At 27.6% G+C, this 13,330-nt stretch overlaps 2 protein-coding genes across 6 annotated transcripts in view; one reads left to right on the forward strand and one right to left on the reverse strand.

Moving 5' to 3' along the window:
- Positions 1 to 11,676, reverse strand: part of LOC122499490 — a 126,107-nt gene extending 114,431 nt beyond the window's left edge. The window contains exons 1-3 of the mRNA XM_043607877.1: positions 11,155 to 11,676; positions 10,755 to 10,928; positions 10,410 to 10,527 (exon numbers count right to left, since the gene is read on the reverse strand). Coding sequence (XP_043463812.1) covers positions 10,410 to 10,527; positions 10,755 to 10,928; positions 11,155 to 11,358 — 496 coding nt within the window. The 5' untranslated portion in view covers positions 11,359 to 11,676. The remainder of the gene's footprint in view (positions 1 to 10,409; positions 10,528 to 10,754; positions 10,929 to 11,154) is intronic.
- The window catches only part of LOC122499489, a 405,956-nt gene that overhangs the window by 231,673 nt on the left and 160,953 nt on the right, over positions 1 to 13,330 (forward strand). The window lies entirely within an intron of this gene.

The raw sequence follows: 13,330 nt of genomic DNA on the forward strand, positions 1-13,330 counted from the left end.
TTCAATTATTTTCAAAATTTGCAATTAAAATTCTTCAAAAGTTGATTTTTAAAAATTGTAGCAAAATACTTAAAATAAACAAATTATTTTCAATTAAATTTTAACAAAATTTGAACTATTCAAAAACAATTTTTGAAATACTTGTTTTTAGTTATTTTTTGCATTAAAAAAATCAAAATAAGTTGCACTTTTTTTTACTAAAAATTGTGTTATTTTGCTGCAATGTTTGGAAGAAAAGTCGAAAAAGTCGCAATTTTTGAAAATAAGTTGAAAAAGTCTTAATTTTCTTAATTTTACTGACAAAAAAATTTTTTCATGTTATTAACTTAACTTAACTGACAAAAATTTTGTTTTAATGTGTCATGAAAATTTTATCATTTTTACCTGGAAATCATTGAAAAATCGTTGAATTTTATAAAGAAAAATTTGTGGAAACCCTAGAAGAGATTAAAACTCCTAGAAAAAATTATAAATACTAAAAATTTACAAAACTAACTAAAAGAGGATAAAAAGAGATTAAAAAAACAAAATAAAACAGACTGAAACTAAAAAAAAGAATAAAACAACTGAAGCTAAAAAAGAAGATAAAACAAAACACTGAAGCTGTATAGAAAGAAGTTTATAACGAAGTGGTGTGTAGCCTCACTGTAAAGACGCGATTAAAAAAAAAAAAAAAAAAAAAAAAAAAAAAAAAAAAAAAACAGGCAAGATAAGGAAAGAGACGAAAAAAAGTTGCCAACACGGGTGCACTAGGCGTGACAGAGAAAAGAGAGTAAAAGTATAAAAAAAGTAAGAAAGAAACATATACGTGAGGTTTGTGATTTATGGAAACTAGGTTTGGGTGGAGTAAGAAACTCCCTCAATGACCACCAAAGAGGTGGTGCTATGAAAAGAAAGAAATTATGGAGCTTGCCAACTAAGTTAGAAAAAAAAAGAACTGCGCAAAAGTTTATCCGAATAAAGCGGGAAAGTTGTTGGGAACAGAAACCAGGAACAATGCAGTATCTTAAAGTTTGTAGTGAATGTGATTTCAAGTAGAAATTCAGTTCGTTGTGCGAGAGTAACAATTTTTTTTTTTTGGTACGAATTGTCGAGTATTCTTTGTAGGTGTGGTGAGGAGACTATTATGGGCAGAGGAAATAATTTTTTAAACTCATTTTAAAAACTTTTTTAATTTTTAAATTTTAATAATTTTTTACAATTTTGTTTACTATTTTTTATTTTTGTAATGTTTATTACTTTTTTTTGCTGTTTTCCTCATTTTTATACTCTTTTCTATTTTGTTACTAATCCTTACTATTGCTTTTAAATTTTTAAATTTTTTTGACTGTTTCTTTTACTATTTTTCAAGTTTTTTTTACTATTTTTTAGTATTTTTTAACTGATTACTACTTTCTACTATTCTTTATTATTTTTTTTACTAATTTACAATTTTTTACTATTCTTTAGTATTTTTTTAATGTTTTCCTACTTTTTACTCTTTCTTTTTTTTACTGTTTTACTAATTTTTACTATTCCCTACTAGTTTTACTATTCTTTACTATTTTTCCCACTATTATTTGCTAATTTTTTTACAAAAAAAAAATTATTTATTATTTATTAGTTTAATAGTTAATAGTTTATTATTTTTTTGACTATTTGGACTATTATGTTACTAAAACTATTTTAGTTTCAATAGTAACGGAGTTTCAATAGAGTAAAACAATTTCTTGTAATTTAAAGTACGAAAATAATTAGTAAAACTAGACAAATTTTTATGATTTTTTTAATAAGTAGGGGAGGAAAGTTTTAGTCAGGCTAGTTTTCAAATTTTAACGTTCAGTAGTCGAAAATGAATTTTGCCAAACACAACATAAATTACAGATTTTTTATTAAGGACCATTTGAAAACATTAATAAAATATTTATTCTGATTTTAATATCAGTAGTAAAAGTGATTTACAGTCAGACAGAAATTATTTATCTATAAATTTTAAATTAGTAGAAAGTGTCAGTTTCAGTCAGACCAACTAAATTTGCAATTTTGATTTACACCCAATTTAGGTCTCTTTAATATTTTTAGATATTTATTTCTAAAATAAATTTAAATTAAATTTAAAATAAAATAAATTTTTTTTTATTTATTTATTTTATTTTATAATATTTTTAATATATTTATTTTCTTTAGCTTCAGTAGTTAAACCGATTTTTAGTCAGACGAATTTATTTTTTTATTTTTGTGTCAGTAGTTGCAGTGATTTATAGTCAGAAGACAAAATATTCTAATTAATTTTGGTAGCAGTGGTAAAAGTGATTTATACCCAGACAAAATATTCTTTCTTTATTTTGGTATCAGTAGTAATAGTTACTTAGAGTCAGACAAAATATTCAGCTTCATTTTGGTATTTTCCATAAAGTTAAAAAAGATTTTGAAGAATTCAATTATTATATGAAAAATTATTTTAAAAAATGTTCAATAAACAATAATTGACACTTTTAGGTGTAGTAGTAAAAGGAATTTTCACTAAGACGAAGAATTATTTTTTATATTTCTAGCAGTAGGAAAAGTGATTTATAGTAAGACGAAATATTCTATTTAATATTGGTACCAGTAGTTATAGTTAATTATAGTCAGACAAAATATTCTATTTAATTTTGGTAGCAGTAGAAAAAGTGATTTATAGTCAGACGAAATATTTTTTTTATTTTAGTACCCGTAGTAATAATGGGTCATAGTCATAAAAAATATTCTATTTAATTTTGGTGCCAGTAGTAATTGTAGTTTATATTCAGACGTAATATTCTTTTTTTATTTTAATGTCAGTAGTAATAGGTATATATAGTCAGACACGATATTCTATTTAATTTTTGTATCAGTAGTAATAGTGATTTATAGTCAGACAAAATAATAAATTTACTTTTAGTAGCAGTAGTAAAAGTAATTTACAGTCAGATGAAATATTCTTTTTTTCCTTTTAGTATCAGTAGTAATAATTACTTATAGTCAGACGAAATATTCTTTTTTTCTTTTGGTATCAGTAGTAATAGTGATTTATAGTAAGACAAAATATTCTTTTTAATTTTCAAAGTAGTAGAAAAAGTGATTTATAGTCAGACGAAATATTCTTTCTTCTTTTGTTATTTGTGGTAATAGTGATTTATAGTTAGACGAAATATTTTTTAAATTTTTGTATCAGTAGTAATGATGATTTATAGTCAGACAACATATATTTTTTAATTTTTGTATCAGTAGTAATAGTGATTTATAGTCAGACGAAGTATTCTTTTTTCTTTTGTTATTAGTAGTAATAGTGATTTATAGTCAGACGAAATATTTTTTAAATTTTCGTATTAGTAGTAATGGTGATTTATAGTCAGACAACATAAATTTTTTAATTTTGGTATCAGTAGTAATAGTGATTTATAGTCAGACGAAATATTTTTTAAATTTTCGTATTAGTAGTAATGGTGATTTATAGTCAGACAACATAAATTTTTTAATTTTGGTATCAGTAGTAATAGTGATTTATAGTCAGACAACATATTTTTTAAAGTTTGGTATTAGTAGTAATAGTGATTTATAGTCAGACGAAATATTCTTTTTTTCTTTTGTTATTAGTAGTAATAGAGATTTATAGTCAGACGAAATATTTTTAATATTTTATTTGCTAAATTCAAATAATTACATGATAAATAAAAATCATTTGATTAAAATAAATATTTATTCATTCGATAACAGACAAGTAAATAATCGCTTATTTGAATCAAATAATCCTTTCTTTCACTGCATATAAAATAATTTGTAATACACAATATATATATCGATAACTTTTCCATGAATGAAATGCAAGACAGTCGTTGGATATTGAGACGCTTCTAGTACGTGTAGAAGTATTTGATACCACATGAGTAGTTTGCGGGGTTTTCGAGAGTCTGAGAACACTTTACAGGTAGATATACATAAACCTTCGTCGAGTAGTCGTAACAAGGAATTTTGCTCATTCCCAAGCGAAATCCGAGACATGCATCCGTATGTGCTCACACACACAAACACTCAGTTGTGCGATAATTTGCATGAGTGCGCGTTGCAACATTCAAGAGAGAGAGAGAATATGCCACGGAAACTTATGATACTCGCGAGCAAAGCGCGTTATTCCATACGTGAAACATATTCAAGTAATCGGAGATTCAAAACTGGTTTTTTGGAACCCAATAAACTTTCGTAAAATCTGGTTCACACTTATGCCACATTAATAACCACTTGCGATTTTATAGGCATCAATTTTGACCCCCTTTTTATTTTTCGCTCTCTTATCATATATACACGAAAAGAACTATATATATATATATATGCTCTCACTTTGTGTCAACTTTTTTTCACCCGATTTATATTTAAAACTGTCTTTTTGATTGCCATCATTAGTTTGAATATTTTATTGACTTTATTAACTTTGTTTTTTATTATATTATACGTATTTATAATATACGTTTTTATTTATAATTCGTATATATATTTTATATATTTCCAGTGTTGAGAAATTTATCGTGGGACATAAAGTAAATGGAAATTAATTTTTCAATTAATTGTCGTACGTGTGCATATGGGCGATAGTAGAATTATTATTGCAAAATAATACGATAATACCAAAATAATAATAATAATATATTAAATATTCGTGCTATATGTACGAAAGGGCTCGCCCCATTTATAAATAAATAAAAAAATAATAATAATACTATTATTATTATTGCTTTGCTATTATTATTTTTATAAAATAATATGATATTATTATTTGATTTTAAAATAAATAAAAGAGAATATTTAAAAATCGTTTGGAGATTAATTTGAAATTGTAAAGAAATTTTTTGAAAAAAGAAAAGATGAACATTTTACGAGTCATTGGTACAGTATTATCTTTTACACTCGCGCTCGATTATATACGTTGAAACAATCATTTAATAATGATCGGGCAAAATTTTCAAGGAACTTGTTCAGTCCATTAGTGAGATAGGCAGTTGTGAAGACCACAGGAAACAGGGGGTGATTTTTCGAAAGGGTTGTCTTTCAAGCTACTAATTTTTGAGAATTCCGAAAGAATATATATATAAAGAAACCTTTGTTCTTCTTCTTTTAGATGATAATTAAAGAAAGGGTCCTGTTCATTAATCTCTAATACGATTATTATTTGTACCTGTGCGGGTAATTTTTAGTTTTTAATAAATGTAATTATATAATTAGTTCATAATAAAGGTATATAATTATTTTTGTGATAAATGTAATTTTATAATTGTATTATGAATGTAATTATATAATTATTTTATAACAAATCTAATTATATATTTTTTGTAAAGAATGTAATTATAATTTTTATAATTATTAGTAACTGAAATTTACTTTCGATGGCATTCGATTAATTTTTTTTGTTTAAATTTAGTTATTATTAATTTTTGTAATTATTAGTAACTGATATTTACTTCCGATGGCATTTGATCAAAAATTTTGTAATTATTAGAAACTAAAATTAACTTCCGATCGCATTCGATTAATTTTTTTGATTTAAATTTAATTATTATAAATTTTTATAATTATTAGTAACTTAAATTTATTTCCGATCGCATTCGATTAATTCTTTATTTAAATTCAAATTTAGAAAACAGGAAAAGTTAAAGGCAAAATTTTAAACCCAAGCGCCAGAGGTTATACTGTATTATTTTCACATCAGTGCAAATATAAAAAGAAAAAAATGTTTTGAAAAAACAAAATTCCTCTGCACAATTATTCTCTTTTATAATATGGCAAAACATTTAAATTGCTAGACTTTCACACACTTTGACTCTCCAAGTAATTTAAAATCTCCGACTCAATAATTTCGTGATTTACAATCCAGGTGTTTTGTAAATTGTAAATTCACTTTTTCTACATCGAATTCTTGACTAGCGTGGCTTTCTATTAACAGTTAAGCTTTATTATTCAAAAGCTTTCGTATTTTGAAAAAATTTTTAAAAATTAAAAAAATAATTTAAAAAAATTTTAAATAGAAAACAACAAATTCATATTAATTCTTCTTAATTAAAAATTAAAAAAATAATTTAAAAAAATTTTAAATAGAAAACAACAAATTCATATTAATTCTTCTTAATTAAAAATTAAAAAAATAATTTAAAAAAATTTGAAATAGAAAACAACAAATTCTATTTGTCAATTATAAATTTTAATTGAAAATTATATTGAAACTTTAAAAATTTTTTTTAAATAAAAGAAAAAATGTTAGTTAAAAAATGTTCTACATATTAGATTTATTTACCAATTTCTTTAATTGAAAATTATTCGAAAACATCAATAACTTCTTTTTTTAATAAATATTTAATTATTATTATTTTTCCACAGGAATTAAGACATTTAAAATTATATTCAAAATTATTTTCATAATTTCAATTTAATTATTATTTTCTAGAATTTTTAATTATTTTTTTTAAATAATTAAATTCATAAAAAAATTTAATTTTTTATGAAAATAATTGAATTATTGAAAAAATATTTATAAAACAAATTTGTAAATAATAGAATTCCTGTAAAATTTTTATTATCTATGAAAATAATTAAATGTTTGTGTAGTATTTTATTAAAATTTTTTAAAAATAATTGAATTCATTTTGGGAAATTTTATTAAAGTAGTAGATATTGAAAATCATTGAAATGAGAAAAATTTGTGAAAATAATTTAATGGTATTTTGACGAGAATTTTTTTTAAGATTTTGAACGTAACTGAATTTTATGAGAAGAATTTTATTACTATTAAAAACAATTAAATTTCTGCAATTATTTGTATTTTCTCCAAAATAGAATTTTTTAGTGTTTTCAACAAAAATTTGAATTAAAAATTTCTAAAGTCCATTATTTTTAAAATTTCTAATTTTATTTTAAAAAGGAAGTAAGAAATTCGCCGCGCTCTTTAGCGCGCGAATTGTTTGTTAACGCTGGTAATAATTATTATTAGCTAGTTAGCTATAACTATATATTAATTAGTTAGTTAATTAATTAGTTAGCTAATTATTATATTAATTATTATATTGAATTCTTTTGACGAATTTTAATAAAATTTCTAAGAATAATTACATTTTTCGAGGAATTCGATTAAAATTATTTGAATTTTACCAGAACTATTATTCACGAAACAAATTATTATTTTACTTTATTATTATTATTTTCAATAATATTGCTAATAACAATTATTATTTTTATTATCACAATTATTATTATTGTCGTTGTAATTGCATTTATAATTGTAATTCGTACAAGCCATTAAATTTGTGCTGTTTCCGAAAACAAATTTACATATTCACGATAAGAATAATGAAATAAAAACTAAAAAATAATAAACAAGAATTTAATCTCGCCTTTCTCACCTAAAATCGGCTGTTAATTATTGTGAATTTTTGGTTTTTTTTCCTTCTCTGCACGTATTTTTTAAAATATATTGAAAAAAAGAAATGACACATTGTTATCTTACTATCGCCTTGGTGCGCGCTTTTTTCTCGGGTAAAATTATACGAGCGTGCACTTTAAAATTTATAGCACGGATATTCCAAATTTACGGCATCTTGAGCATATATTTGCGTTCAATAACCCCTTGCAGGTGAGTTTACTTTTCGCGGCTCGACAACTTCCTGATATACCTATATATATACAATTGGTCACTGCGGTCAGAGGTTAATGAAACTTTTGCGAAAAATATGCAAATAAGTGTGGTGACTTTGCATACAAGAGGAGCCAAATTAAACAGACGGGGCCATTTGGTCTTTCGAAGATATATACGTGACGTGCCACCAAATGTCCCCTTTCGCTGTTTTTTCTTTTTTTGAATTTATTATCATTCTGTGAATTGAAAGCGAATTTAGAAAAAAAATTCCTAGATGATTGTTAAATCAACTAGGAATTTTTTTTCTAAATCCGCTTAATAATCTAAAATTTTGTTAAGAATTTCTACCTTCGAATAAAAACCGAAAAAAAAATTTCAAACTTTTAGGAAGCAAAAAAAAAATTTTCCAAACCATTAATCTAATTCATGGCAAGAAAAAACTGATTGTGATGAGAGAATTTTAAATCTTAAAACTTAGTCATCAAATGGATGTTAAATTTAAAAGAAACACCCACAGGTTTAAAAGATAAAGTGCGATCCATCTCTGCCTTGTTTTAAAATCTTTTTTTTTTGTGTACACTCTCTTTGTTTCAAATATACTATATAGTCGGAAAAAAATATGTATGCGAGAGTGTGAGTGAATCGTATACTTTTTTTATTCTCAAGATTTGTATCGTTGACATCAGACGCTTCCTGACAAATTCATTCAGAAAATTATATTCCTTCGTCATTGGAGTTGGACTTCGAGTCTCCCATTAGCGTCCCTTTACAACCCACTTCCTGTAGAGGAAACGATAACCTGCCACATGGCACTTGCAGGGGACGAATCACTTTACTACTGAATTACACCTGAGTGTATGAGTTTTTTTTCGCCCACTAATTTTTTTTTACATTATAAATTAAATAAATTTACTTGGGATTAATGAATAATTAAAAATTTAAAAAAAATTGAAAATAATTTATCAACTAATCACAAGCTTCCAAGAAAGGTGTCTAAGATTATTCCTGAACCTAGCGTCGACGGAAAAAGCTTTTCTTTAATACAAAAAAAAGCTCCAAATTGATAAAAAAGAATCCTAAATTTGATAATCGCATCCAAAAATTGTTTTAAAAAAATGTCAAGACAAATTTCATAATACAAATACAAAAATGAATAATATTTTCAAACTAATAATGATAATGGGCACTGCGCATTTTATTTTAATTATAAAATAATAATAATAATTCGCACTGCTACAAAAGAACAAATGAAATATATAATACTGAAAACATAGCACTTGAAACATATAACTCTTGAATAGTACATTCTTTTCCTATGTGTCCATAATCTAGGCATCTATGACACCTAGTGACCATTACTCTCTTCCTAATTGGGCACGACATAAAGCCAATCTTTATGCGTCCAACTTTTTGCAGCCTTTTCGCTTCTTTTGGGTCGGTGACTACAACCGCGAGCTTCATCCCTCGCCGTTTTGGTTCAAGGACTTTCACCTTCCTGCTTCCTGGCTTTTTCAGGACATTTTCCAACATTTGTTGGACTTCTTCTACTTGGGTAAGGCAATCCAAGTCGAGAATCTCCAGCGTTACCCTTCGATCCACAGACTGTACCTTACCAATGCCTTCCACCGCTTTGGAAACTGCCGCTGTGAAGGCCTCTTTATTGGAGTCGCCTCTGATTTTAATTAGCAGGTCTTCACTTTTTGTAGCCTTTGCAACTACGACCTTTGTGTGGCTAACGTCCGGATCAACCTTCTTACGAAGCTTACCCAAAACGTCGGCAAACGTCCGACCTTGAACCACTCGGATGACCATTATCGATCTCCTCGATGCCTTTTGCTCCAGTTTTTGACATTCTGGCTTCAGTTTATCCTCTGCACTGTTGTCCATATTTTTTGGAGGTGCTTCCTCCTTTTTCTTTTTCGTTGTTGCGTCTTGAGTCCCCTCTGGACTGCCGGAACTACGTTTTCTCTTCGGCACGTCTATGATTGCACGCCTTAACTGTCGTTTGTAGCGGCGCTCTCGCCTCTCCTTTCAGTCTTCACGGTTACCTTCTGCCTTGCCGATAGTACATCCTAGGTACATATCCACCGGCCATTGTCCCCACGCTAGGAGCTTGACAATCGGAACCAGTGAAGGATTTAACCGAAGTATTACCCTGCATGTATTCCTGTTTTTGACGGCCGCTCATCATGTTCGATTCTTTCTGTTTAGTTGTTCTTTAGTAAAAAGCCCCGCCACCACGGCAAGGTTTACCGAACATATCCAAGATGCCAGTCGAGTCTGGCAGTAGACCCACTTTTCCCAGCCCATCAAAGAAATCAATGATGTTCGGCAGTGGATCCACTTCTCCCAGCACATCAAAGAAATCAATGACATTTGGCAGTGGACAAGCTTCTCCCAGCACATCAAAGACATCGATGATGTTCGGTAGTGGACAACCATCGGCGGGGGTACTTTTATAGTTTATAAAATTTCTTCTCTTTTGACAAAACTTAAACTATTCAAAAAAAATTTCAGATTGTAAAAAAGCAGTCTACTTTGAATATAAAATTTACCGCTGACATTTTGTTATAAAATTTTTAATACATTTTTTTTCACATTTCAATATCTACTTAATAAAACTTACAAAAAGAAATCCGTCGTTTAGAAATTACGGAATTATTGGTATTTTAAAAACAAAAATTTGTAAAGAAGGTCTAATTAAAGATCCTTAAGAAAATATAAATCTAGAAAGTAAGTTTCATCAATAAATGTGGGTTCTAATTTCAAATCATAATTAAAATATACATACTGTTGGCTTTGAGGAATTTTATTCTGCTTCTGATTTTTTTATTGATGGTTTCTTTCTGATCGGGCACTGTATGCTTCCTTTTTGAAGGCCCAGCAAGTTTTTCTTTATTAGATGTGTTCTAAGAAAAGATAAAATTTTTAAAATGTTATTTTACATTAATAACATTTGCTTTCGTTTAAGGGGAATATTATTCTCTAATATCATACAATAAATTGCAATCTATAATATGAAACTAAGTATCACCTTTTAGAAATAGAGATAATTCGTTTAAATTTTCTTTATAAAGCAAGTAAAGTAGAATTTAAAAAAGAAATAAATTTAAAAAATTTAAAAATTGTTTAATACCTTTACATTAGATGATGGCATAGGCTCTTTAATTTGCCTTCGAGGTGCAGTGACAGCAACTGCCTGAGCATCATTCGCTTCATCACCACCATTAATTGAGAGAAGTCTTTTTTCTAGATTGGTTAAAGTAACTTCAGACTTCTTCCGTGCCTTCGATAACCACGAAGATAAAGTCTAATAAAAAATATGAAACACAAAAATTTGTTATATTATAAATGTAAAAACAAAAATAACAAATAAAAAAAGTTTACGTGTATGCATGTAAATATTTGTGTGAGTGTGAATGAGTCAGTAAGTGGATTTGTGTGTGTATATGTATGCAACGAATGTGTATGATTGTAATTCAAAAGTGAAAAACGAAAATTAACAAATTAAATAACAATCTTTATAAAAACTTTACCTTTTGCCACTTTTCCGAAGTGCGAACGTTAGAATTATTTTCGGCATTTAATATTTCAGTTAAATCATTCCACACTGTTTCGTAGTTTGTTAATGTAAAATTATCATTAAATTTTTTCGACATCATTCGAGGATAATCCTCTACAAATTTCAGCAATTTCTTTTGCTGAGAATAGGTTACTTTCGCAAAGCGTATTTTTGCCATTTGTTCTTAACACGATCACTATCACAAAAATTCTTTCCAAAAGTTATTGACTGAATTGATTGATTGTTTACGAATGACTAAATTAATATATTCGTATTAATGAGCATATCCCTGCGCAGCTAGGACAAATTATTACAAATTATGAGCATCGAACATTGCTCATTGCTGGTTAGCGGAGTACTACAGTTGCAATCAGGTAAAACGACGCTTGGCAAAATCAACCCAAAAAGAGGCATGTACGTACTACCTCTTTGCTATCATAAAGTTTCCTTTACCTGAAATTATTTTGGCTCAACTTGCACAGACTTGTTTAACTAAATTCAGTTTTCAATGCTACTAACATTTTTACATTTTTAAGCTATACAAAATATCATTCATTCTACAGAGAATTTAGCAAATATTAAAAACAAAAATGACGAAAAATTTTTCAGTATAAAGAAGACGTCAATTGACAGACAAAAATTCTTTTACTTGAAAAAAAACCATTTACACAGTAGCCGGACAAATTGTCAGCGATATGATCGTTAAAATTATGCTAAAAACGCGTAAATCGATGGGTAGGATTTTTTTTGTTGTTGTTAAAGGGGAAAAAAGAAAGAGAATTTGGTGACGGCATTCTGAAGAAGTCACGAATGATTTACGTGACTAATAAAGTACTTGAAAATTTACATAATGCCCGACGCGATGGTTAAACTCACTTTGGCTTTCCCGCAGTTAAGTTTACAATAATGTAACGTGATTTACAACCACTTGAGACATCCAATGGTCCGTTGCATCTTTCTTGGTTTCGAATATGTGTGTGCACTTTCACATATATATATTGTATTTGTGGGGTTGTATTTTGTATATAGTTATATGTGTATAAGTGGTAAATACACTGATCGACCTTCTTGCGGCTTTTACCACAACGTATGTTAATTACTTTACATTGTTTTAATTTCCTTGTGGTACACTTTATTATCGGCTTCCGCGTGATTTACGAGCCGCCTCCTTACTTTGAAGACCGTATGTGCGCTGAAAAAAATGGCTAGTCATATATATATAGAATATGTGCTGTAATTTCTTTCTCTCTCGCGGTGAATGGATTGAGGGACTTGAGAGAAAAGAGCTTGACCTCTTTGTTCTTTCGTGACCTTTATAAAAGCGTACGATAGGAAGTAGATAGAAGATTATCTCCACGTGGTGTGAGATTTGTTAATTTGCGTCTTGCTTGGCGACTCCTTGATAGAAATTTATCTCAGTTTTGTTATTTATGTAAACAATGAAATAATTATGAGTCAAGTGCAAAAAGTCGAGCGGAAGACTTTTCTTCTTTGTGTAATAGAAAATACATTACATTAATTTCTTGATTACAAAATCAAAATTTATAAAATTATTAAAATAAAAAAATCTTCGTACATAAAAATGTGAAACATAAATTTACCTTCGGATTTGATAAGAATAAAAAAAAGTGAAATAAAAATCCATCGTGCGCGCACAATGCAATTAATAAAAACTCAATTTCATTCGACGTCAATGTAGATACCGTGAAGTAAAAAAATATATTTCATTTTAATATTAAAGATTTTAATGCTCGCGTTTTGCGACGATAATTATTGCGGCAATTAGGTGCAGGGTAATTAATTGGGGGTCCGAAATGTTGGCGGTCGGGACTCTGAACTCGCCGTGGGAATGGACTTTTTGGCTTCAGTCCGCGCGCACGATGAAACATGCCATTAAACTTCAACATTTCTTAAAACCAGAACGCACCAAAAATTTAGTTCATTTCAATTTTTTTTTCGTAACATTTGCTGTTTTTCTCTCACAGTCTAAAAATTAATAACAAACGTTGTGAATTTTTTATTTTTTTATCGCGTCAAGGCTATAATAATATAAAAGGAGTAAAAGAATAAAAAGAAAAAATGGAAAAAATAAATAAAAAAAAGAAAATAGGAAAAGAAAGATAAATAAAGAAAAAGAGAAAGAAAATATA

Source organism: Leptopilina heterotoma, unplaced genomic scaffold (genome assembly GCF_015476425.1).
Source record: "Leptopilina heterotoma isolate Lh14 unplaced genomic scaffold, ASM1547642v1 Lhet_168, whole genome shotgun sequence".
Lineage (NCBI taxonomy): Eukaryota > Metazoa > Arthropoda > Insecta > Hymenoptera > Figitidae > Leptopilina > Leptopilina heterotoma.